The following is a 27,544-nucleotide window of genomic DNA, read 5'->3' on the forward strand; positions in this document are numbered from 1 at the left end:
ACGTAGACCATCTGGGATAGTAAACAGCTAGACCACCATGGATACTAAACATCTAGACCACCAGGGATACTAAAATACTAGAACACCATGGATACTAAACATCTAGACCACCTGAGGGATACTAAACTTCCAGACCACCAGGGATACTAAACACCTAGACCACCTGGGATACAAAACAGCTAGACCACCAGGGATACTAAACAGCTAGACCACCAGGGACACTAAACATCTAGACCATCATAGATACTAAACATCTAGACCACCAGAAATACTAATCATCTAGACCACCAGGGATACTAAACATCTAGACCACCAGAAATACTAAACATCTAGACCACCAGGGATACTAAACATCTAGACCATCATAGATACTAAACATCTAGACCACCAGAGATACTAAACAGCTAGACCACAAGAGATACTAAACAACTAGACCACCAGAGATACTAAATATCTAGACCACCAGGGATACTAAACATCTAGACCACCAGAGATACTAAACATCTAGACCACCAGGGATACTAAACATCTAGACCACCAGAGATACTAAACATCCAGACCACCAGGGATACTAATCATCTAGACCACCAGAGATACTAAACATCTAGACCACCAGGGATACTAAACATCTAGACCACCAGAGATACTAAACATCTAGACCACCAGGGATACTAAACTTGTAGACCATCAGGGATACTAAACTTCTAGACCCTCAGGGATACTAAACATCTAGACCACCAGAGACACTAAACATCTAGACCACCAGGGATACTAAACATCCAGACCACCAGGGATACTAAACATCTAGACCACCAGGGATACTAAACATCTGGACCACAAGAGATACTAAAGATCTAGACCACCAGGGATACTAAACATCTAGACCACCAGAGATACTAAACATCTAGACCACCAGAGACACTAAACATCTAGACCACCAGGGATACTAAACATCCAGACCACCAGGGATACTAAACATCTAGACCACCAGTGATACTAAACATCTAGACCACCAGTGATACTAAACATCTGGACCACAAGAGATACTAAACATCTAGACCACCAGGGATACTAAACATCTAGACCACCAGAGATACTAAACATCTAGACCACCAGAGATACTAAACATCTAGACCACCAGGGATACTAAACGTCTAGACCACCAGAGATACTAAACATCTAGACCACCAGAGATACTAAACATCCAGACCACCAGGGATACTAATCATCTAGACCACCAGAGATACTAAACATCTAGACCACCAGAGACACTAAACATCTAGACCACCAGGGATACTAAACATCCAGACCACCAGGGATACTAAACATCTAGACCACCAGTGATACTAAACATCTAGACCACCAGTGATACTAAACATCTGGACCACAAGAGATAATAAACATCTAGACCACCAGGGATACTAAACATCTAGACCACCAGCGATACTAAACATCTAGACCACCAGAGATACTAAACATCTAGACCACCAGGGATACTAAACGTCTAGACCACCAGAGATACTAAACATCTAGACCACCAGAGATACTAAACATCTAGACCACCAGGGATATTAAACATCTGGACCACAAGAGATACTAAACATCTAGACCACCAGGGATACTAAACAATTGGACCACAAGAGATACTAAACATCTAGACCACCAGGGATACTAAACATCCAGACCACCAGAGATGCTAAACATCTAGACCACCAGGGATACTAAACATCTAGACCACCAGGGATACTAAACATCCAGACCACCAGAGATACTAAACATCTAGACCACCAGAGATACTAAACAACTAGACCACCCGAGGGATACTAAACATCTAGACCACCAGAGATACTAAACATCTAGACCACCAGGGATACTAAACAACTAGACCACCCGAGGGATACTAAACATCTAGACCACCAGAGATACTAAACATCTAGACCACCAGGGATACTAAACAACTAGACCACCCGAGGGATACTAAACATCTAGACCACCAGAGATACTAAACATCTAGACCACCAGGGATACTAAACATCTAGACCACCAGAGATACTAAACATCTAGACCACCAGGGATACTAAACATCTAGACCACCAGAGATACTAAACATCCAGACCACCAGGGATACTAAACATCTAGACCACCAGGGATACTAAACATCTAGACCACCAGGGATACTAAACATCTGGACCACAAGAGATACTAAAGATCTAGACCACCAGGGATACTAAACATCCAGACCACCAGGGATACTAAACATCTAGACCACCAGAGACACTAAACATCTAGACCACCAGGGATACTAAACATCCAGACCACCAGAGATGCTAAACATCTAGACCACCAGGGATACTAAACATCTAGACCACCCGGGATACTAAACAACTAGACCACCCGAGGGATACTAAACATCTAGACCACCAGAGATACTAAACATCTAGACCACCCGAGGGATACTAAACATCTAGACCACCAGAGATACTAAACATCTAGACCACCCGGGGGATACTAAACATCTAGACCACCAGAGATACTAAACATCTAGACCACCTGAGGGATACTAAACATCTAGATCAGGGCGGAGGAGAGCGGTGTCAGCGCCCGCCCTTCTCCGCCGCTTGCTCAGGACCCCGGCAGCTGGATACTTACCTCTCCCCGTGCCTCCGCAGATCCACTGTCTTCCTGCTCTGCGCTTCCTGTGACGTGTCAGGTCAGAGGGTGCGGTGACGTCTTTACACCGCGCCCTCCCCTTAGCCGTCACAGGGAGCGCTGAGCGGGAAGACGCCGACAACGCTGGAGTTCGGACCCGAGCAGTGGGCAGCAGGTAGCAGGTGAGGAGAAGGGAGGTGAGTATTTGATTTTTTTTTTTTAATGTATGGAGGCATGGGGCAGTATAAAGAGAAGGGCGGGGGGCATCCTGCATGGGGCATTATAAAGAGGGGGGGCATCCTGCATGGGGCATTATAAAGAGGGGGGGCATCCTGCATGGGGCATTATAAGGTGGGGAACAGCCTGCATGGGGCATTATAAATGCGGGGGAGGGGCAGCCTGCATGGAGCATTATAAGGAGGGGGGGCAGCCTGTATGGGGCATTATGTGGTGGGTAACAGCCTGCATGGAGCATTAAAAGGGGGGGGGGCTGTATGGGGCATTATGTGGGGGGTAACAGCCTGCAGGGAGCATTATAAGGGGGGGACAGCCTGTATGGGGCATTATGTGGGGGGTAACAGCCTGCATGCAGCGTTATAAGGGGACCGGTATCCTGTATGGAGCGTTATAAGGGGACCAGTATCCTGTATGGAGTTTTATAAGGGGACCAGTATCCTGTATGGAGCGTTATATGGGGGCCAGTATTCCGTATGGAGCCTTATATGGGGGGCAGTATTCCGTATGGAGCCTTATATGGAGGCCAGTTTTCCGTATGGAGCCTTATATGGGGGCCAGTATTCCGTATGGAGCCTTATATGGGGGCCAGTATTCCGTATGGAGCCTTATATGGGGGCCAGTATTCCGCATGGAGCCTTATATGGGGGCCAGTATACCGTATGGGGCCTTATATGGGGGCCAGTATTCCGTATGGGGCCTTATATGGGGGCCAGTATTCCGTATGGGGCCTTATATGGGGGCCAGTATTCCTTATGGGGCCTTATATGGGGGCCAGTATTCCGTATGGGGCCTTACATGGGGGCCAGTATTCCTTATGGGGCCTTATATGGGGGCCAGTATTCCATATGGGGCCTTATATGGGGGCCAGTATTCCGTATGAAGCGTTATATGGGGGCCAGTATTCCGCATGAAGCGTTATATGGGGGCCAGTATTCCGTATGGAGCCTTATATGGGGGCCAGTATTCCGTATGGGGCCTTATATGGGGGCCAGTATTCCGTATGGGGCCTTATATGGGGGCCAGAATTCCGTATGGGGCCTTATATGGGGGCCAGTATTCCGTATGGGGCCTTATATGGGGGCCAGTATTCCGTATGGGGCCTTATATGGGGGCCAGTATTCCGTATGAAGCGTTATATGGGGGCCAGTATTCGGTATGGAGCCTTATATGGGGGCCAGTATTCGGTATGGAGCCTTATATGGGGGCCAGTATTCGGTATGGAGCCTTATATGGGGGCCAGTATTCGGTATGGAGCCTTATATGGGGGCCAGTATTCGGTATGGAGCCTTATATGGGGGCCAGTATTCGGTATGGAGCCTTATATGGGGGCCAGTATTCGGTATGGAGCCTTATATGGGGGCCAGTATTCGGTATGGAGCCTTATATGGGGGCCAGTATTCGGTATGGAGCCTTATATGGGGGCCAGTATTCGGTATGGAGCCTTATATGGGGGCCAGTATTCGGTATGGAGCCTTATATGGGGGCCAGTATTCGGTATGGAGCCTTATATGGGGGCCAGTATTCCGTATGGAGCCTTATATGGGGGCCAGTATTCGGTATGGAGCCTTATATGGGGGCCAGTATTCGGTATGGAGCCTTATATGGGGGCCAGTATTCCGTATGGAGCCTTATATGGGGGCCAGTATTCCGTATGGAGCCTTATATGGGGGCCAGTATTCCGTATGGAGCCTTATATGGGGGCCAGTATTCCGTATGGAGCCTTATATGGGGGCCAGTATTCCGTATGGAGCCTTATATGGGGGCCAGTATTCCGTATGGAGCCTTATATGGGGGCCAGTATTCCGTATGGAGCCTTATATGGGGGCCAGTATTCTGTGTGGAGCCTTATATGGGGGCCAGTATTCCGTATGGAGCCTTATATGGGGGCCAGTATTCTGTGTGGAGCCTTATATGGGGGCCAGTATTCTGTGTGGAGCGATTCACCGGTTTCTGAGCTATTGTGGAATTTACAATAGATATCACTCATGTAATGTAAGAAGTGAAATCTTTGCATTGTACTATATTATATATATATATTTCTCTGCGGTATCTGTGCATCATGAATCGTGTATGTGTTAAAGGGGCCACTGAGAATCTTTCGCCCGGGGCCCAGAAAAACCTGGAGCCGGCCCTGATGTAGATGACCAGGGAAGATATTTATCATTATTTCTAAAAGTAAGTCATTGTGGTGATCAGCTCTGGTTACCTGCCTCTCCACTATAGTTTACAGAGGAGGCTTGAACAGAAGACCCCCTATTGCATCAATATATTGTAATGGAATATCGATAAGGGTTGTACAATTGTGACAATCCCTTTATTCTCATAGAACTCCTGGGATGATATGCATTAACCTCCTAACCACCCGGGCTAAATACTTAAAAAGACAAAAATATAGTGAGCAGGACTGCGGGGAGACTGCACAGAGTAATCACTGTAATGGAGTTTTTGCTGTGATTGATTTTTGCAGCGTTACCAGTCCAAGCGAGACAACACGCCGAATCTGCCAAAAACATCCTGCTGGGAGGAGTGGACATGTCAAAATCCATAGAAGAGAAGAGAGAAGTGCTGGGAACCCTGGTGACCATTTACTACACTCTGGGGGTGTCTCACCTCATGCAAAATAAATATCCTTTAGTGAGACCCTAAAGAGCGAGGCCTTTCCATAGGTCCACGGCATAATGGCAGCCGTGACCTTTAGTCCATTCCCCAGAATATAATATGACAATGCCTTCTTCTGGTGGAGTTAATTGCTGATAAATGTGAACACTCTCAGCAGCACAGAGTACTTCAGCATCATAGTATGAATGATGTGGCCCAGTATATGTCAGATTCAAATCCTTGTGTTAATTTTATACACTGCTCAAAAAAATAAAGGGAACACTCAAATAACCCATCCTAGATCTGAATGAATGAAATCTTCTCATTGAATACTTTGTTCTGTACGAAGATGAATGTGCTGACAACAAAATCACACAAAAATCATCAATGGAAATCACATTTATTAACCAATGGAGGCCTGGATTTGGAGTCACCCCCAAAATTATAGTGGAAAAACACACTACAGGCTGATCCAACTATGATGTAATGTCCTTAAAACAAGTCAAAATGAGGCTCAGTATTGTGTGTGGCCTCCACGTGCCTGTATGACCTCCCTACAACGCCTGGGCATGCTCCTGATGAGGCTGAGTATTGTGTGTGGCCTCCACGTGCCTGTATGACCTCCCTACAACGCCTGGGCATGCTCCTGATGAGGCTGAGTATTGTGTGTGGCCTCCACGTGCCTGTATGACCTCCCTACAACGCCTGGACATGCTCCTGATGAGGCTCAGTATTGTGTGTGGCCTCCACGTGCCTGTATGACCTCCCTACAACGCCTGGGCATGCTCCCGATGAGGCTCAGTATTGTGTGTGGCCTCCACCTGCCTGTATGACCTCCCTACAACGCCTGGGCATGCTCCTGATGAGGCTGAGTATTGTGTGTGGCCTCCACGTGCCTGTATGACCTCCCTACAACTCCTGGGCATGCTCCTGATGAGGCTGAGTATTGTGTGTGGCCTCCACGTGCATGTATGACCATCCTATAACGCCTGGGCATGCTCCTGATGAGGCTGAGTATTGTGTGTGGCCTCCACGTGCCTGTATGACCTCCCTACAACGCCTGGGCATGCTCCTGATGAGGCTGAGTATTGTGTGTGGCCTCCACGTTCCTGTATGACCTCCCTACAACGCCTGGGCATGCTCCTGATGAGGCTCAGTATTGTGTGTGGCCTCCACGTGCCTGTATGACCTCCCTCCAATGCCTGGGCATGCTCCTGATGAGGTTGCGGATGGTCTCCTGTGGGATCTCCTCCCAGACCTGGACTAAAGCATCCGCCAACTCCTGGACAGTCTGTGGTGCAACGTGACGTTGGTGGATGGAGCGAGACATGATGTGTCAGATGTGCTCAATTGGATTCAGGTCTGGGGAACGGGCGGCCAGTCCATAGCTTCAATGCCTTCATCTTGCAGGAACTGCTGACACACTCCAGCCACATGAGGTCTGGCATTGTCCTGCATTAGGAGGAACCCAGGGCCAACCGCACCAGCATATGGTCTCACAAGGGGTCTGAGGATCTCATCTCGGTACCTAATGGCAGTCAGGCACCTCTGGCGAGCACATGGAGGGCTGTGCGGCCCTCCAAAGAAATGCCACCCCACACCATTACTGACCCACTGCCAAACCGGTCATGTTGAAGGATGTTGCAGGCAGCAGATCGCTCTCCACGGCGTCTCCAGACTCTGTCACGTCTGTCACATGTGCTCAGTGTGAACCTGCTTTCATCTGTGAAGAGCACAGGGCGCCAGGGGCGACTTTGCCGATCCTGGTGTTCTGTGGCAAATGCCAAGCGTCCTGCACGGTGTTGGACTGTGAGCACAGCCCCCATCTGTGGACGTTGGGCCCTCATACCACCCTCATGGAGTCGGTGTCTAACCGTTTGTGCAGACACATGCACATTTGTGGCCTGCTGGAGGTCATTTTGCAGGGCTCTGGCAGTGCTCCTCCTGTTCCTCCTTGCACAAAGGCGGAGCTAGCGATCCTGCTGCTGGGTTGTTGCCCTCCTACCGCCCCCTCCACGTCTCCTGGTGTACTGGCCTGTCTCCTGGTAGCGCCTCCAGCCTCTAGACACTACGCTGACAGACACAGCAAACCTTCTTGCCACAGCTCGCATTGATGTGCCATCCTGGATGAGCTGCACTACCTGAGCAACTTCTGTGGGTTGTAGAGTCCGTCTAATGCTACCACGAGTGTGAAAGCACAACCAACATTCAAAAGTGACCAAAACATCAGCCAGAAAGCATTGGTACTGAGATGTGGTCTGTGGTCCCCACCTGCAGAACCACTCCTTTATTGAGGGTGTCTTGATAATTGCCAATAATTTCCATCTATTGTCTATTCCATTTGCACAGCAGCATGTGAAATTGATTGTCAATCAGTGTTGCTTCCTAAGTGGACAGTTTGATTTCACAGAAGTTTGATTTACTTGGAGTTATATTCGGTTGTTTAAGTGTTTTCTCTTTATTTTTTTGAGCAGTGTAGTTGAAAAAGGGAGACGACAGCTAAGGAGCCATTTTTTTTTGGAGGGGAAATGTTGAGTGACACGAAGGTTATTAGATTATTACATATCTGTGAGCTGAGACCCCCACTAAGAAGTCGTCAAGTGACAAGTTCTGCTCTGCTACACCAACTCGTTTGTTTCATGTTGTCATCCTTAATGGTCGCACTGGTAGAGAATCGTATCTGAGTTTGCAGAAAGTGGAGAAAATTGTGGAAGAACTGGAAGAACTTCAGGAGAAGAAGTCTGTTCTGGGCAAAGTATCTGACAAGGACATAGCGCTGGCGCTGGGGAGGTGAGCAGAGATTTACTGGCAGGAAACTGGTTAAGAGATTGTCTGTAATTGTGGGGATCACTGTATACTTACTAGTTTACATTTACCCCTTTAAAGAGTTGCTTTCTCATCTACTGTGTGAAGAGTGGAAGAGCAGAGCTGTGCGTCATCACCAACACTTCCCTGCGTCTATCCCAGGCATCAGGGAATAACATATAGTGCTGTATCTAATGACACCCAGCTCTGCTCTCCTCTCTCTTTGCACAGTAGATGTAGACAGTAAGAGCTTTATGACCTGGGAAGGAGAGCAGAATTTACAGCTGGCATCAACTGTGCAAAGAGAGAGGAGAGCAGAGCTGTGTGTCATTACCAACACTTCCCTGCCAGTATCACAGGCATCAGGGAATAGTATACAGTGCTGTATCTAATGACACACAGCTCTCCTCTCCTCCCTCTTTGCACAGTAGATGTAGACATTAAAACCTTTGTGAACTGGGAAGGAGAGCAGAATTTACTGCTGGCATCAACTGTGCAAAGGGAAAGGAGAGCAGAGCTGTGTGTCATTATCAACACTTCCCTGCCAGTATCACAAGCATCAGAGAATAATATGCAGTGCTGTATTTAATGACACAGAGCTCTACTCTCCTTCATCTTTGCACAGTTGATGCCAGCAGTAAGACCTTTGTGACCTGGGAAAGAGAGCAGAGCTGTGAGCTATTAAATACAGCACTCAAGAAGGGAAGTTTTGGTAATGGCACACAGCTCTGCTTTCCTCCCCAGGTCACAGAGCTCTCTACGCTGGCATCAATTGTGCAAAGAGGGAGGAGAGCAGAGCTGTGAGTCATTACAAACACCTCTCTGCAAGTATCACAGGGATTGGGTACGATGGATGAGAACTGCAGAGTGTCACATACACTGATATGGATCTGTGTCAGCTATCAGGGCAGCATTCCCCAATGCCTGGGATAGATGCCGCCAGGGAAGTGTTGGTAATGGCACATAGCTCTGCTTTCCTCCCCAGGTCACAAAGCTCTTACTGCCCACATCTACTGCGCAAAGGTGTAGAAGAGCAGAGCTGTGTGTCATTACAAACACCTCCCAGACATTGGGAAATGCTGCCCTGATAGCTGGCACAGGTCCATATCAGTGTATGTGACACTCTGCAGCTCTCATCCATCACACCCAATCCCTGTGATACTTGCAGAGAGGTGTTTGTAATGACACGCAGCTCTGCTCCCCTCCCGTCACACCTACAATTACAGTGGATGCCGGCAGAAAGATCTTTGTGACCTGGGGAAAGAAACAGAGCTGTGCGTCATTACAAACACTGCTCTGCATTATCTGTGATTACAAGTGTCGGGAGGAGAGCAGAGTTGTGTGCCATGAAATACTCTGCCATGCCTTATTCCCTTGTTTCTCGGAAGTGTATGTAATGACGCACAGCTCTGCTCTCCACCCCTGCACAGTAATCACCAGCCGTAAGATCTGTATGGTCTGCATAGACATGAGTCTTACCATATCACATAGAGAAAGCCAGTTCTGACATTCTCTGGTGCCAGTTTCTTTTTTTTCCCCCTGTATGACGCCTCCTGCTTTTGATTGGGCAAAATCATACAGGGGAAAAAGTAACCACCCCCAGAGACAAATCTCTGCTAACTCCCCCTTGGATATAGTAGAAATTAACATATAAACTTTACACGCTAATATTTCCGCAAGGGAGATGAGAAACTGAAAAAAAACAACAACAATGTTTTATTCGGCTCTGTAGCCGCCATTCCATGATGTGGTCGGTTTAACCTGCTAAAACTGGTGAAAGCTCCTCTTTAAGGTCTCGCGGCCGAGTGCTATGTGATGTTTTATTGGATAGCAATCTGCCTAATGTTATACTATGGGGGGATGCAGATCTGCGATTTTTTTCTCTCATGCCGATTCAGTCTGTGGAAAATATCTCAGCATACTGTGGGTGCATCCGATGATCGGATCGAATTCACTCATTCAAGAGTATGGGTACGAGGGAAACATCAGACTGCAGTCGGATGTCATCTGAGTGCAGTCTGACATCCACGGACATAGAGAAAATGGAGAAATTAAGTTCTCTGGTCCATATACGATCAGTGGGGTCCCATCGTTAGGACCCACACTTGTATAAGTGATTATTTTTGTGGACTGGAATAACCATTTATTAGCTAACCTGTGATTTGGCGGATCTCTGATAGATCCTGAGTCGATTTCTGATCTATAGGCTTAAACCGCACATGGAGTTTTTGATAGAGTTAAAACCTAAGACAAAAATGTATCCAAAGTATAAGAAGTGTAAAGGAAAAACTGAGACGTCTCCTCTCTTATATCCTCACGTGTGTGTAGATCAAACGCAAGTTCCATGTGTGATTCCAGTCTTAAAGGGGTTGTCCAACCTCCCAAAAATATCGCCTTGAATGGCATAAAATAAAGTAGATTTACCTTTCTGACTGCCCACTACTGTTTCTCCAAAGCTGCTGGTGTCCTCCTTCTTGCATCTTCTTCTAGCCGGCCAGGCATGTGACCAATACAGCCAATCACTGGCCTTACTTAGCGGTAACGCTGTACATCGCTTGTCCTGCTGATACAATTGTATCCAGTGCAGACAATGCTCTGTGAGCGAAACATCCAGACTCCAGACTGATACATTGTAACAATCCAGCAGAGATCTGTGCAGCTGCTGCTGATGTGTTTCGCTCACAGATAGTGTTGAGCATTCCGATACTGAAATATCGGGTATCGGCCGATATTCACTGTATCGGAATTCCGATACTTAATTCCGATACTTTTATAATATCGAATACCGGAATCGGAAGTTCCCATAATGCCTGCGCTCTGCAGTGTCTCTGAAGGATGACAAGCTGGATGGCAGCGCTCAGCTGCGATCCAGCTTGTCATCAGAATGCCATCCCAGCATGGGAGAATTCTCCTGATTGTTTAAAAGCCGGCGCGCGGTAAAAAGCCGCCGGCTTTTAAACAATCACGCAGCCCCATACTGCTTCCCCGCAGCCTCCCACCCCGATCCTCCGCTCCCCTCGCCACCTCCAATCCCAATCGTAAATTAGGACCGGGCGGGGAGCGCAGCACCAAGGAGCGAAGGACCCGGGCGGGGAAGCCGGCAGTGAAAAGACTTCACCGCCGGCTTTCCCGTTCTGTGCTGCGCTTTCCCGCCGGTTATTTCAAATGAACAGCTGAGGTATCAGGTGATGCCGATCAGCTGTTCATTTGAAGTAGCCGCGGTGCCCTCAGAGGGTTCATGTGAGTTCATGCTTGACTGCATGAACTCACATGAACTTTCCCACGGCCGCACAGGTCAGCCTCACCTCCCAGACCCGTCATGATTAGTGTGTGCGGGGTGTGTGTGTGTGCGGGGTGTGTGTGCGGGTGTGTGTGCGGGGTGTGTGTGTGCGGGGTGTGTGTGTGCGGGTGTGTGTGTGCGGGTGTGTGTGTGCGGGTGTGTGTGTGCGGGTGTGTGTGCGGGCAGACATAGGCCGATGTGACACTACTACTCCCATCGGCCTATGTCTGTCCCCCGTCCACTCCTGCCAGCAGGATCAGCTCGATGGGAGCAGTAGTTCCCATCAGCCTGATCCTGCTATTTAAATTGCCCTACTGTGTCCCCAATAAATGTTAAATACATGTCATTGGTGGCCAGTGGTTACCTAAAAGAAATTAGTTCATACATTACCTGTCCCCGCCGATCGCCACCTAAAATAAAGTAAAAAATAAAAAACTACACCTATACTCACCAAGACACCTAATTCCCCGAAGCCATCGATCTCCTGTAATAAAATATAAAATAATAAACCACAACCTTATCCTTACCCCTCCGTAGTAGTCCACGAGTGTCCCACGAAGATCTCCAGTTCAGAGCAGCCACATAGAATGTGACCGCTCTGAACCGCTGCCGCCGCTAGAATGACGGGGCCGTAAGGGTTCACCGGAGTTCAGGCAGCGCTGCTCCGGTTAGCTCCTTTACGGCACTGCTGTATCGTGAGAAATTCCCACGGTACAGCACTGCCGTAAAGGAGGTCTCCGGAGCTGCGCTGCCTGAATGCACTCCGGTGACCTCAGTCAGTGGCTCCCGCTGCCGGGAGCGGACGTGTTCCCGGCAGCGTGAGCTTACAGCAGCCATGCACAGCTGTCACCATCTCCAGATGTGACAGCTGTGCATGGGAGATCAGCGCAGGAACGTGGACAGGTAACTATTTTTTTTTTAGTAAACTAAGAATTAAATAAAATGGTGTTTTATTTCAAATAAATTATTTTTTTCTGGGTGTAGTGTGTTTTTTCTTTTTAACACTTTGTAGGTTAGTAATGGGGGTGTCATATAGACGGCCATCATTACTAACCTGGGCTTCATGGCAGCTGGCGCTGACATGAACCCCACCACTATTACCCCCTGCCACCGCACCAGGGCAGCGTGGAAGAGCGAGGCTAAGTGCCAGAATTGGCGCATCCTATGGATGCGCCATTTCTGGGGCGGCTGACGGCTGGTGTTTCTAGCCTGGGAGGGGGCCAATATTCATGGCACCCTTCCTGAGCTATTAATATCAGCCCCCAGCTGTCTGCCTAGCCTTTGCTAGCTATTAAAATAGAGGGGACCCCACGTCATTTTTTTTTGGGGGGTCCCCCATTTTAATAGCTAGTAAAGGCTATGTATTCAGCTGGGGGCTGATATTAGTAGCCTGGGAAGCTCCGTGGGTTTTACCCCCTTCCCAGGCTTCAAACATCTGCCCCAGCCGTCTGCTTAACCTCCGCTAGAGACTAAAATTATGGGGGATCCCACGCCATTTTTTTTTTAAATAAATCCTTTATTTTAACACTAAATGACATTTGAGGACTTAATAAAGATGCAGTCCCTAAATTATTATTTATTTTTTAATAAATTTTTCCCAAAACTTTTGACGTGGGCTTCGCCATATTTTTGTATGCCAGCCAGGTACAGCATCCAGCTTCTATGAACGCGCCATTTTCCGGGGCGGCCGCGGACTGCAATTTTCAGCGGGGGGGGGGAGGGCAAAAAGCTTGGGCCTCCCTGCGCTGCAGATTCCATCCCCCAGCTGCCTAGTTGTACCTGGCTGGACACAAAAATAGGGAGAAGCTCCACGTTTTTTTTTTTTTAATTATTTCATGAAATTCATGGAATAATTAAGAAAAAAAGGGCTTCCCTATATTGTTGTGTCCGGCTAGGTACAAATAGGCAGCTGGTGGTTGGGGGCAGCCCGTTCCTGCCTGCTGTACCTGGCTGGACACAAATATAGTGTGAAGCCCCACGTCAATTTTTTTTTAATTATTTCAGGAAATTCATGAAATAATTAAAAAAAAATTATGTGGGGCTTCGCCCTATAATTGTGTCCAGCCAGGTACAGCAGGCAGGAACGGGCTGCCCCCAACCACCAGCTGCCTATTTGTACCTAGCCGGACACAACAATATAGGGAAGCCCTTTTTTTCTTAATTATTCCATGAATTTCATGAAATAATTAAAAAAAAAAATGTGTGGCGCTTCGCCCTATTTTTGTGTCCAGCCAGGTACAACTAGGCAGCTGGGGGCTGGAATCTGCAGCGCAGGGAGACCCAAGCTTTCTGGGTCCCACCCGCTGCAAATTGCAGTCCGCAGCCGCCCCGGAAAATGGCGCGTTCATAGAAGCGCCATCTTCTGGCGCTGTACCCAACTCATCCAGGGCCCTGGTGCGGTGGCTCACTGGGTAATAAAGGGGTTAAGGCCAGCTTGGCATTATCCGCTGGCCCTAAGCCCGAAATTCATGGGGTCACGCCAATATTAGACATGACCGCCATGAATTTCTAGTAAAGTATTTAAAAAAAACACAAACACCCAGAAAAAAGTCCTTTAATTGAAATAAAGACACAATTCTTTATTGTTCTAAATTAAACCATACTTACCGCCACACCCATTCCAGCTGAAGCCAACGATCTCCTGCAATAAAAGTAAAATAATAAAGCAACCTCATCCTTACCTTTCCATGGTTCCCAGGACAGCTTCAGCTCTGCTACATCGAGATGACAGGCTGGACCGCAGCAGAACGCTGCCATCCAGCCTGTCATCCCGCGGACACTGAGAAGCGCAGGCATGCTTGCGCTCCTCAGTGTCTTTCTGTGACGTCATCCAGATGAGCCGAGGTCATGTCCAATGAACTCAGCTCACCTCATGCACGTCACTGACAGCGTGGGAAAATTCTCCTGCACTCAGCGCTTCAGCGTGAGAATTCTCCCACGCTGTCAGTGACGTGCATGAGGTGCGCCGAGTTCATGGGACATGACCTCACCTCATGCACGTCACTGACAGCGTGGGAAAATTCTCACGCTGAAGCGCTGAGTGCAGGAGAATTCTCCCACGCTGTCAGTGACGTACATGAGGTGAGCCGAGTTCATTGTCGGCTCATCTGGATGCCGTCACAGCCAGACACTGAGGAGTGGAAGTATGCCTGCGCTTCTCAGTGTCTGCGGGATGACAGGCTGGATGGCAGCGTTCTGCTGCGGTCCAGCCTGTCATCTCGATGTAGCAGAGCTGGAGCCGTCGTGGGAGCCATGGAAAGGTAAGGATGATGTTGCTTTATTATTTTTCTTTTATTGCAGGAGATCGTTGGCTTCAGCTGGAATGGGCGTGATGGTAAGTATGGTTTAATTTAGAACAATAAAGAATTGTGTGTTTATTTCAATTAAAGGACTTTTTTCTGGGTGTTTGTGTTTTTTTTAAATACTTTACTAGAAATTCATGGTGGTCATGTCTAATATTGGCGTGACCCCATGAATTTCGGGCTTAGGGCCAGCTGATAATGCCAAGCTGGCCTTAACCCCTTTATTACCCAGTGAGCCACCGCATCAGGGCCCTGGATGAGTTGGGTACAGCGCCAGAAGATGGCGCTTCTATGAACGCGCCATTTTCCGGGGCGGCTGCGGACTGCAATTTGCAGCGGGTGGGGCCCAGAAAGCTTGGGCCTCCCTGCGCTGCAGATTCCAGCCCCCAGCTGCCTAGTTGTACCTGGCTGGACACAAAAATAGGGCGAAGCTCCACGTTTTTTTTTTTTTAAATTCATGAAATTCATGGAATAATTCAGAAAAAAAGGGCTTCCCTATATTGTTGTGTCCGGCTAGGTACAAATAGGCTGCTGGTGGTTGGGGGCAGCCCGTTCCTGCCTGCTGTACCTGACTGGACACAAATATAGGGCGAAGCCCCACATCAATTTTTTTAAATTATTTCATGAATTTCCTGAAATGATTTAAAAAAAATTGACGTGGGGCTTCGCACTATATTTGTGTCCAGCCAGGTACAGCAGGCAGGAACGGGCTGCCCCCAACCACCAGCTGCCTATTTGTACCTGGTTGGACACAACAATATAGGGAAGCCCTTTTTTTCTTAATTATTTCATGAATTTCATGAAATAATTAAAAAAAAAAAATACGTGAAGCTTCTCCCTATTTTTGTGTCCAGCCAGGTACAACTAGGCAGCTGGGGGATGGAATCTGCAGCGCAGGGAGACCCAAGCTTTCTGCCCCCCCCCCCTCCCCCCGCTGAAAATTGCAGTGCGCAGCCACCCCGGAAAATGGCGCGTTCATAGAAGCTGGATGCTGTACCTGGCTGGCATACAAAAATATGGCGAAGCCCACGTCAAAAGTTTTGGGAAAAATTAATTAAAAAATAAATAATAATTTAGGGACTGCATCTTTATTAACTCCTCAAATGTCATTTAGTGTTAAAATAAAGGACTTATTTTAAAAAAAATTGACGTGGGGCTTCGCCCTATATTTGTGTCCAGCCAGGTACAGCAGGCAGGAACAGGCTGCCCCCAACCACCAGCTGCCTATTTGTACCTGGCCGGACACAACAATATAGGGAAGCCCTTTTTTAAAAAAATTATTTCATGAAATAATTAAAAAAAAATTGACGTGGGGCTTCGCACTATATTTGTGTCCAGCCAGGTACAGCAGGCAGGAATGGGCTGCCCCCAACCACCAGCTGCCTATTTGTACCTGGTTGGACACAACAATATAGGGAAGCCCTTTTTTTCTTAATTATTCCATGAATTTCATGAAATAATTTTAAAAAAAAATGCGTGGGGCTTCGCCCTATTTTTGTGCCCAGCCAGATACAACTAGGCAGCTGGGGGCTGGAATCCGCAGCGCAGGGAGACCCAAGCTTTCTGGGCCACCCCCGCTGCAAATTGCAGTCCGCAGCCGCCCCAGAAAATGGCGCGTTCATAGAAGCGCCATCTTCTGGCGCTGTACCCAACTCATCCAGGGCCCTGGTGCGGTGGCTCACTGGGTAATAAAGGGGTTAAGGCCAGCTTGGCATTATCAGCTGGCCCTAAGCCCAAAATTCATGGGGTCACGCCAATATTAGACATGACCACCATGAATTTCTAGTAAAGTATTTAAAAAAACACAACACCCAGAAAAAAGTCCTTTAATTGAAATAAACACACAATTCTTTATTGTTCTAAATTAAACCATACTTACCATCACGCCCATTCCAGCTGAAGCCAACGATCTCCTGCAATAAAAGTAAAATAATAAAGCAACCTCATCCTTACCTTTCCATGGCTCCCACGACAGCTTCAGCTCTGCTACATCGAGATGACAGGCTGGACCGCAGCAGAACGCTGCCATCCATCCTGTCATCCCGCAGACACTGAGAAGCGCAGGCATACTTCCACTCCTCAGTGTCTGGCTGTGACGGCATCCAGATGAGCCGAGGTCATGTCCAATGAACTCCGCTCACTTCATGTACGTCACTGACAGCGTGGGAAAATTCTCCTGCACTCAGCACTTCAGCGTGAGAATTTTCCCACGCTGTCAGTGACGTGCATGAGGTGAGCTGAGTTCATTGGACATGACCTCACCTCATGTATGTCACTGACAGCGTGGGAGAATTCTCACGCTGAAGCGCTGAGTGCAGGAGAATTTTCCCACGCTGTCAGTGACGTGCATGAGGTGAGCTGAGTTCATTGGACATGAACTCGGCTCATCTGGATGACGTCACAGAGAGACACTGAGGAGCGCAAGCATGCCTGCGCTTCTCAGTGTCTGCGGGATGACAGGCTGGATGGCAGCTTTCTGCTGCGGTCCAGCCTGTCATCTCGATGTAGCAGAGCTGGAGCTGTCCTGGGAACCATCGAAAGGTAAGGATGAGGTTGCTTTATTATTTTTCTTTTATTGCAGGAGATCGTTGGCTTCAGCTGGAATGGGCGTGATGGTAAGTATGGTTTAATTTAAAACAATAAAGAATTGTGTCTTTATTTCAATTAAAGGACTTTACTCTGGGTGTTTGTGTTTTCTTTTAACTTTGACTATGGGGTTAGTAATGGGGGTGTCTTATAGACGCCTCTCCATTACTAACCTGGGCTTGATGTCAGCTGGCATTATAAGCTGACATCAACCCCAACCCTATTACCCCCTGCCACCGCACCAGGGCAGCGTGGAAGAGCGAGGCTAAGTGCCAGAATTGGCGCATCCTATGGATGCGCCATTTCTGGGGCGGCTGACGGCTGGTGTTTCTAGCCTGGGAGGGGGCCAATATTCATGGCTCCCTTCCTGGGCTATTAATATCAGCCCCCAGCTGTCTGCCTAGCCTGTGCTAGCTATTAAATTAGGGGGGACCCCACGTCATTTTTTTGGGGGGGTCCCCCATTTTAATAGCTAGTAAAGGCTAGGTATTCAGCTGGGGGCTGATATTAGTAGCCTGGGAAGCTCCGTGGGTATTACCCCCTTCCCAGGCTTCAAACATTTGCCCCAGCTGTCTGCTTAACCTCCGCTAGAGCCTAAAATTAAGGGGAACCCCACGCCAATTTTTTTTTAAATAAATCCTTTATTTTAACACTAAATGACAAGTACAGTAATCAACACTGTCACTGTACTTCATATATATGTGACTGACATGTTTCTATCTATCTAATCTATGTGTGATTCTCTATTCCTTCTATTCTAAATTGTCGGGTACAGATGCTGAATTGCCGGCCGGCTTTCTTAAAGAGACGGTGCATGAAAACACTATTATTTTTTTAAATAAATCCTTTACACTAAATGACAAGTTCTGTAAGCAACACTGTCACTGTACTTCTTATATATGTGACTGACATGTTTCTATCTATCTAATCTATGTGTGAAGCTCTATTCTGTCTGTTATAAATTGTCGGGTACAGATGCTGAATTGCCGGCCGGCTTTTTTAAAGAGACGGTGCACGAAAACACTAATATTTTTTTTAATAAATCCTTTACACTAAATGACAAGTACAGTAAGCAACACTGTCACTGTACTTCATATATATGTGACTGACATGTTTCTATCTATCTAATCTATGTGTGAAGCTCTATTCTTTCTGTTGTAAATTGTCGGGTACCGGTGAATGCCGCTGATGAATTGCCGGCTTTTCATGTCATTCTACATTATTCTTAGTTGTTTTACTTCATGTAGAATTAACCTACAAGGAAAGAAAGGGTTTATTTTCATTCCGATATTTGTGTCCCATTGACTTGCATTGGTTTCCGGTATCGGAATCGGCGATATCCGATACTTTTTGGGTATCGGCCCGATCCAATCCGATACGATATTTCCTGATATCGGAAGGTATCGCTCAACACTACTCACAGAGCATTGTCTGCACTGGATACATTGTAACAATCCAGCAGAGATCTGCGCAGCTGCTGCTGATGTGTTTAGCTCACAGAGCATTTTCTACACTGGATACATTGTAACAATCCAGCAGAGATCTGTGCAGCTGCTGATGATGTGTTTAGCTCACAGAGCATTGTCTGCACTGGATACATTGTAACAATCCAGCAGAGATCTGTGCAGCTGCTGCTGATATGTTTGGCTCACAGAGCATTGTCTAGACTGGATACATTGTAACAATCCAGCAGAGATCTGTGCAGCTGCTGCAACTGATGTGTTTAGCTCACAGAGCATTGTCTGCACTGGATACATTGTAACAATCCAGCAGAGATCTGTGCAGCTGCTGCTGATGTGTTTGGCTCACAGAGCATTGTCTACACTGGATACATTGTAACAATCCAGCAGAGATCTGTGCGGCTGCTGCTGATGTGTTTCGCTCACAGAGCATTGTCTGCACTGGATACATTGTAACAATCCAGCAGAGATCTGTGCAGCTGCTGCTGATGTGTTTCGCTCACAGAGCATTGTTTACACTGGATACATTGTAACAATCCAGCAGAGATCTGTGCGGCTGCTGCTGATGTGTTTCGCTCACAGAGCATTGTCTGCACTGGATACATTGTAACAATCCAGCAGAGATCTGTGCAGCTGCTGCTGATGTGTTTGGCTCACAGAGCATTGTCTAGACTGGATACATTGTAACAATCCAGCAGAGATCTGTGCAGCTGCTGCTGATGTGTTTCGCTCACAGAGCATTGTCTACACTGGATACATTGTAACAATCCAGCAGAGATCTGTGCAGCTGCTGCTGATGTGTTTAGCTCACAGAGCATTGTCTACACTGGATACATTGTAACAATCCAGCAGAGATCTGTGCAGCTGCTGCTGATGTGTTTAGCTCACAGAGCATTGTCTGCACTGGATACATTGTAACAATCCAGCAGAGATCTGTGCAGCTGCTGATGATGTGTTTCGCTCACAGAGCATTGTCTGCACTGGATACATTGTAACAATCCAGCAGAGATCTGTGCAGCTGCTGCTGATGTGTTTCGCTCACAGAGCATTGTCTGCACTGGATACATTGTAACAATCCAGCAGAGATCTGTGCAGCTGCTGCTGATGTGTTTAGCTCACAGAGCATTGTCTGCACTGGATACATTGTAACAATCCAGCAGAGATCTGTGCAGCTGCTGCTGATGTGTTTAGCTCACAGAGCATTGTCTGCACTGGATACATTGTAACAATCCAGCAGAGATCTGTGCAGCTGCTGCTGATGTGTTTGGCTCACAGAGCATTGTCTACACTGGATACATTGTAACAATCCAGCAGAGATCTGTGCAGCTGCTGCTGATGTGTTTGGCTCACAGAGCATTGTCCTCACTGGATACATTGTAACAATCCAGCAGAGATCTGTGCAGCTGTTGCTGATGTGTTTGGCTCACAGAGCATTGTCCGCACTGGATACATTGTAACAATCCAGCAGAGATCTGTGCAGCTGCTGCTGATGTGTTTGGCTCACAGAGCATTGTCCACACTGGATACATTGTAACAATCCAGCAGAGATCTGTGCAGATGCTGCTGATGTGTTTAGCTCACAGAGCATTGTCCGCACTGGATACATTGTAACAATCCAGCAGAGATCGGATGCAGATGCTGCTGATGTGTTTAGCTCACAGAGCATTGTCCGCACTGGATACATTGTAACAATCCAGCAGAGATCTGTGCAGATGCTGCTGATGTGTTTAGCTCACAGAGCATTGTCTGCACTGGATACATTGTAACAATCCAGCAGAGATCTGTGCGGCTGCTGCTGATGTGTTTAACTCACAGAGCATTGTCTGCACTGGATACATTGTAACAATCCAGCAGAGATCTGTGCGGCTGCTGCTGATGTGTTTGGCTCACAGAGCATTGTCCACACTGGATACATTGTAACAATCCAGCAGAGATCTGTGCAGCTGCTGCTGATGTGTTTAGCTCACAGAGCATTGTCTGCACTGGATACATTGTAACAATCCAGCAGAGATCTGTGCGGCTGCTGCTGATGTGTTTGGCTCACAGAGCATTGTCTACACTGGATACATTGTAACAATCCAGCAGAGATCTGTGCAGCTGCTGCTGATGTGTTTAGCTCACAGAGCATTGTCTACACTGGATACATTGTAGCAATCCAGCAGAGATCTGTGCAGCTGCTGCTGATGTGTTTAGCTCACGGAGAATTGCCTACACTGGATACATTGTAACAATCCAGCAGAGATCTGTGCAGCTGCTGCTGATGTGTTTCGCTCACAGAGCATTGTCTGCACTGGATACATTGTTTCAGCTGAGATCAGGACTAGATCTGTCTACCTTGGTTTCCCAGGGCCTGTGTGATGCAGGACAAGCTCAGCTTAGCAATGAATTTCTTTGACCAAGCTGTGAAGATCGTCATCTCATCTGAAGGAGACAGCTCCGCGGAACTGATAAGTATCTACCGAGACATGGCACGGACGGAGCAGATGAAGAGGAGGCACGAGCCGGCCATCCTCTACTTACTGCAGGTGAGTCGCCATCACACCGCAGCCGTGAAGGTGGTGGTCAGGGCTATGATATTGATGAGGTCACACAGCTCCCTACACTTTGTAGTGGCCATTCTTAGCTCCATATCTGAGAACGGCCACCAGACATTGTATGGCACTGCCTATTTCTGTTCCGCCACAGGATCTGGTAACACCTGCTCGTGGAGGCGTCAGATGTTGGACCCCACCAATCTAATATTGATGACCTATTCTAAGAATAGTCTGGAAAATGTCTTAAAACTGGAAAGACAAGCAATGAGGCTACCATTGTCCCCTATTGCAGTTTCAGGCGGTAGATTTCTGCCCTCTGGTACTGCACTACTAAATTATTATCTCACCACTGTTCTCTGTGTTCAGGGGGGTCCTCATGACGCCTGGAGTATATATGACATGTGGGGGCCGCGGGCCCTGTCAGAGATTTCACATTGAGGCTCCTCAGATGTTTTCTTTCTTTCTTCCTCACAATGTGATCTGTCTGTATAGGCCCATTCTATATGTCAGGCCGTATATAAGAAACTGAGTGAAGAGGCTGCACAGACCGGACTGCTGTTAGCTAAGGCCTACGCTGCCGCCGGACATTGTGAATATAGCGGTACGTGAAGCACACATCACTGTGTGTATTATCTCTGTACTGTGACATCACTGTGTGTATTATCCCTGTACTGTGACATCACTGTGTGTATTATCCCTGTACTGTGACATCACTGTGTGTATTATCCCTGCACTGTGACATCACTGTGTGTATTATCCCTGTACTGTGACATCACTGTGTGTATTATCCCTGTACTGTGACATCACTGTGTGTATTATCCCTGTAATGTGACATCACTGTGTGTATTATCCCTGTTCTGTGACATCACTGTGTGTAGTATCCCTGTACTGTGACATCACTGTGTGTAGTATCCCTGTACTGTGACATCACTGTGTGTATTATCCCTGTACTGTGACATCACTGTGTGTATTATCCCTGTACTGTGACATCACTGTGTGTATTATCCCTGTACTGTGACATCGCTGTGTGTATTGTCCCTGTACTGTGACATCACTGTGTGTATTATCTCTGTACTGTGACATCGCTGTGTGTATTGTCCCTGTACTGTGACATCACTGTGTATTATCCCTGTACTGTGACATCACTGTGTGTATTATTCCTGTACTGTGACATCACTGTGTGTATTATCTCTGTACTGTGACATCACTGTGTGTATTATCCCTGTACTGTGACATCACTGTGTGCATTATCCCTGTACTGTGACATCACTGTGTGTATTATCCCTGTACTGTGACATCAATGTGTGTATTATCCCTGTACTGTGACATCACTGTGTGTATTATCTCTGTAATGTGACATCACTGTGTGTATTATCCCTGTACTGTGACATCACTGTGTGTATTATCCCTGTACTGTGACATCGCTGTGTGTATTGTCCCTGTACTGTGACATCGCTGTGTGTATTGTCCCTGTACTGTGACATCACTGTGTGTATTGTCCCTGTACTGTGACATCACTGTGTGTATTATCCCTGTACTGTGACATCACTGTGTGTATTATCTCTGTAATGTGACATCACTGTGTGTATTATCCCTGTACTGTGACATCACTGTGTGTATTATCCCTGTACTGTGACATCGCTGTGTGTATTGTCCCTGTACTGTGACATCGCTGTGTGTATTGTCCCAGTACTGTGACATCACTGTGTGTATTATCCCTGTACTGTGACATCACTATGTGTATTGTCCCTGTACTGTGACATGACTGTGTGTATTATCTCTGTACTGTGACATCACTGTGTGTATTATCCCTGTACTGTGACATCACTGTGTGTATTATCTCTGGAATGTGACATCACTGTGTGTATTATCCCTGTACTGTGACATCACTGTGTGTATTATCCCTGTACTGTGACATCACTGTGTGTATTGTCCCTGTACTGTGACATCACTGTGTGTATTATCTCTGGAATGTGACATCCCTGTGTGTGTTATCCCTGTACTGTGACATCACTGTGTATTATCCTTGTACTGTGACATCACTGTGTGTATTATCCCTGTACTGTGACATCACTGTGTGTATTATCCCTGTACTGTGACATCACTGTGTGTATTATCTCTGTACTGTGACATCGCTGTGTGTATTGTCCCTGTACTGTGACATCGCTGTGTGTATTGTCCCTGTACTGTGACATCGCTGTGTGTATTGTCCCTGTACTGTGACATCTCTGTGTGTATTGTCCCTGTACTGTGACATCGCTGTGTGTATTGTCCCTGTACTGTGACATCACTGTGTGTATTGTCCCTGTACTGTGACATCACTGTGTTTATCACTGAGCATCTGTTCTCAGGCAGCAGTCTGAGGTGACTATGAGGGGGGATGTGAAAAAGCGATTCGAAGACCCTCATCACTGACATTTTGGCTTTCCTGTGTCATAATCTAAGCTTTATAGGAGACAATGATTTGTGATCTTCCATATTGTAATATATGGTATAAGTGATCAGATGATCAAGTCTCCTAGCTGTGTATAATCCTGAATCCTGAGCTGTGTATAACCCCGCCCACACCACAGATTGGTAGCTGATTGGCTGCTAATCAGAGGTAAGGGTGTGATTGGACTAGGACTAGTAGGCACAAGACACTCAGTCCTGTAGTGATAATCTCCTGCTGATAAAACACTGATTTTATTGAAGCAGCAACACACAGACTAATAAGTGACACATTGCTGGAATCAGGGTCTCAGCCCCTACATTATGCTGCTCTCAGATTACATAGCAAAAAGTTTCTAATAGATTCCCTTTAAATGCAATAATAAATCATTATGAAGTGAGCGCCTCCTGGTGGTTGCCGTGGAAATGTTAAATTTTAACTTTGTTTTTGAAAAAAGTTTTTTTTTATTGTTTCTAGAACACGCTGATAAGTATTTTACAGAGAGTCTTGGTGTTTACAGAGCGGTGCGGGGCCCCGACGACTCTCAGACATTGAGCACGTGCGTGGAATTCAGCAAATGGCTCATACAAATTGGTAAAACTCAGGTACGGTGGGTGTCAGACTAGCCCAGACCCAGATTTGAAACTCCTGTTTGCTTTCTTCCAAAAACAGCGCCACACTAGTCCACAGGTTGGGCCTGGTACTGCAGAACAGATCTATTTAAATAACAGTGACTGAGCAGCAATACCAGACACAACCTGCAGACAGGAGTGGCGCTGTTTCTGGAATAAAGCAGGTTCTTTATTCTGTTTGCACTCATGCTGACAATGCTCAGCTGAGAACAAGGGAGATGGATCAGACTCAACAGCCGGACTGCCACAGTCTGACTTTTCTGCCATATAAGGGTCTCAAATCGGAATATCCCTTTAAGAGATAAGTTGTTCTGAACTACTACTTTGTGCTACTCTTTGCATTTTTGTGCTGTAATGCCTCTCTCCTCCTCTAGGAGGCGTATAAGATGTTGAAGGAAGCGGTGGGCTCAGAGCCAGAGTACAGCGAGGTTGTGGCTGAGATGCTCAGTATCATGGGCAGTATACATCTGGCTGACGGAAAAATAAAGAAGGGCTACCGCCTGCTGAAAAAGGTGATTTTTGCTTCTTAAAACCTGCAGATTTAGGATTGTGGCCGCCTGCTATCACCACTAGGGGGAGCTCACTGCACAAATCGCCAACAGCTTCTTTGAAACTTTCACGTTCAGGTCAGGAGATGTGCGACCCGTCAGGTCAGGTACGTGATGTCTAGAAGTATCCCTCACATGTGCAGAGGACGAGGAGGCCAGTAACCTCGCCGGAGGCCACTTTTCAGAATATTCCGATACTTATTTTTATGAGTTCCAAAGGATGATAGTTATTACAGTGCTTGTTCCGATGGGCATTGGTGGCATCTATAGGGCAGAGGTCACTATAGAACGTTCGGAATCATTGCTGTAAATGTATCAGTATATAACGGCCGGATTCTCATCCCTTCCCTACAGTGTCTGGAGACCCAGACGGCCGTGTACGGCTCCCAGCACAGCAAGAGCAAAGAAACCCAGAATCTCCTGACCGCCCTGCAGAAGTAAGTGACGTGCCCCCTGGGCCATGGGGTACTCGTGCCAGGCCGGTAGTTGCTAGGGGAGATGTAACAGTGGCGGTGACCCGGTCCGTGACCCAGGGCGGTCAGTAAAAAGGGGATATTTACAGGGGAATTAAAGTTCTTATATACAGTTCGTGACGCCACCTGTGGTATGCGGCTAAAGGGAGCACCGCTGCGGAGCAGGTCCTCTGGAGCTGGTGTGAATGCAGCAGAGTTGGTTTAGCTCTCCACAGGTAGAGCTTAGCTCCAGGGTTGTGTAGACGTTGCTGTTATGGTGTAGTGCGGAGGATGGCGCAGATAATGATCACAGAGACAGTAAGGTGCAGTCCTCAGGGTTTACTCACGGTTTCTTAGACTTCCAGTTACCAGTACTAGAGTAACTTCCCACGGTGTCCTGTGCTTACTCAGGGAGGGGTTCAGCAAACTCCCAGGTCTCTCCGGAGTATGTAATGAGACCCCCTTCTGTGTGTTCCTTCTGGCCGTCTCCCTGCACCTCGCACCCTGTGTCTCAGGCCAGTGGCCGCGGACCTTGTCGGGCGATGTCTTCTCTGTTCCCTGGGTCCTCTATGGCCACCTTTCTGGTGATTAGATGTGGCTTGTTGACTGCAGTACCTGAAATACTGCAGCCTCTGGTTTCCTAGTTGAGGCTTAAAGAACTCTGCTAGTTTAGGGACCTGTACCCTCTGTGCGACCTGACCCCTCCACCTCCTGGTAGATTCGGGCGTACTGGTGGCCTCCAGCACTACCCGTACCCCTGGGGTCCCTTCCATGTTCCTGGAGTCTTCCTCCTGCTCCTCTCTCTCTCTTCAGTCCTGGGCCTCTCTGGCTAGGCCCTCCTCCTTCTGAGCAGAGCTCCTACAGAGCTCCTGCTCCCTCTACTTCTCCTCTCAGACTGATCTGTCCTTTCAAGATGGCTTCTCTCTTTATACTATTCCTAACAAGTGCTCCCCTGATCTCCTTCCTCCACCCACACCGACTACATGGTTCCCCCTACTCCAGCCAGGGACAGGGCTCAGCAGGAAGCGACGCATCTTGCCCCTCCTGCTGGTCTGGAGTAGTGTAGTGTTGGGTGCAGGTGTTAGGGTCCCGGGCAGTACGCCATCCTTACCTGAGAGTGAGATACCACACCTCTGGGTGAGATGCAGTACCTCTGTGGCGACTGAACCCGCAGGGGCGCCACATAAGCAATCCTTATAGGATCTATGGCCGAGATTCACAAAGACTAACGTTTTTTTATGGGATTGTTGTTGAAGAGTGCGCGGAGTAAGAGACGCCAGATATATTAAGAATTCCAAATGAATTTGGTTCATCATTTAGCTACCGGCAATGAATTCCTGTCGGATACTGGAGAACATTTGCATCATAATTAACACCATATTTGTGGTGTAAATTCGGACGCATTTGTTGGCCATACCTCTCCAGGATAAACTCCACACGCTTTTCAAAAAGTCGTCTGGGTGTGTAAATATCAAAAGTTGCAAAACTTTTAATAACTATCAGTTGCAGAAAAGAAATGTGACATTTTAAACTGTTTTATGTCAGAGTTTTGGTGACTGTTGTTTGATGATTTAGGGTGTATGTTTGTAAAATCCTTTAAGGGGTTATCCGGGACTTTTTTTTATTCCCTATGGGGCTAAGCACTTATCGGCAGGTAGTTGCTCTCTACGAGCTTGTTCTGCCCTACGACGTTCTCTCCTGGCTCACAGCAGTCACAGATGGCTCCTGCCGGAAATTCTCCTGCTTCCTGTGATATCACGTAGACAGAGCAATCTCTTCTGCTCTGCTCTGTCGACGGGGCGTTCAGTGCTGAAGTCATGCTGATTGACAGCTGACACCCAGCTGCATTAGGCTGAGCCGACTGTCAATCAACATGATGTCAGCAGTGATGCACCATTGACAGGGCAGAAGAGAAGCTGCTTTGTCAACAGGAAGCAGGAGAACCGTGGTCCGTGACCTCTCTGGGCCTGCAAAGATCGGTGCCGGGCAGAACAGGTAGGTTGTTAGCAACTACCATCGATAAGTTCTCA

The 27,544-nt window shown here is 47.5% G+C and overlaps 1 protein-coding gene across 1 annotated transcript in view; it reads left to right on the forward strand.

Annotated features, from left to right (window-relative positions):
- Nucleotides 1-27,544, forward strand: part of TTC23L (tetratricopeptide repeat domain 23 like) — a 38,015-nt gene that overhangs the window by 9,376 nt on the left and 1,095 nt on the right. The window contains exons 5-11 of the mRNA XM_073681562.1: nucleotides 5,354-5,510; nucleotides 8,149-8,274; nucleotides 21,265-21,442; nucleotides 21,944-22,052; nucleotides 24,360-24,487; nucleotides 24,889-25,026; nucleotides 25,417-25,499. Of these exons, the coding sequence (XP_073537663.1) occupies nucleotides 5,354-5,510; nucleotides 8,149-8,274; nucleotides 21,265-21,442; nucleotides 21,944-22,052; nucleotides 24,360-24,487; nucleotides 24,889-25,026; nucleotides 25,417-25,499 (919 nt within the window). The remainder of the gene's footprint in view (nucleotides 1-5,353; nucleotides 5,511-8,148; nucleotides 8,275-21,264; nucleotides 21,443-21,943; nucleotides 22,053-24,359; nucleotides 24,488-24,888; nucleotides 25,027-25,416; nucleotides 25,500-27,544) is intronic.

The sequence above is a fragment of the Phyllobates terribilis genome, unplaced genomic scaffold (assembly GCF_046119375.1).
Source record: "Phyllobates terribilis strain yellow unplaced genomic scaffold, ASM4611937v1 Scaffold_1__5_contigs__length_1240528914, whole genome shotgun sequence".
Taxonomy (NCBI): Eukaryota; Metazoa; Chordata; class Amphibia; order Anura; family Dendrobatidae; genus Phyllobates; species Phyllobates terribilis.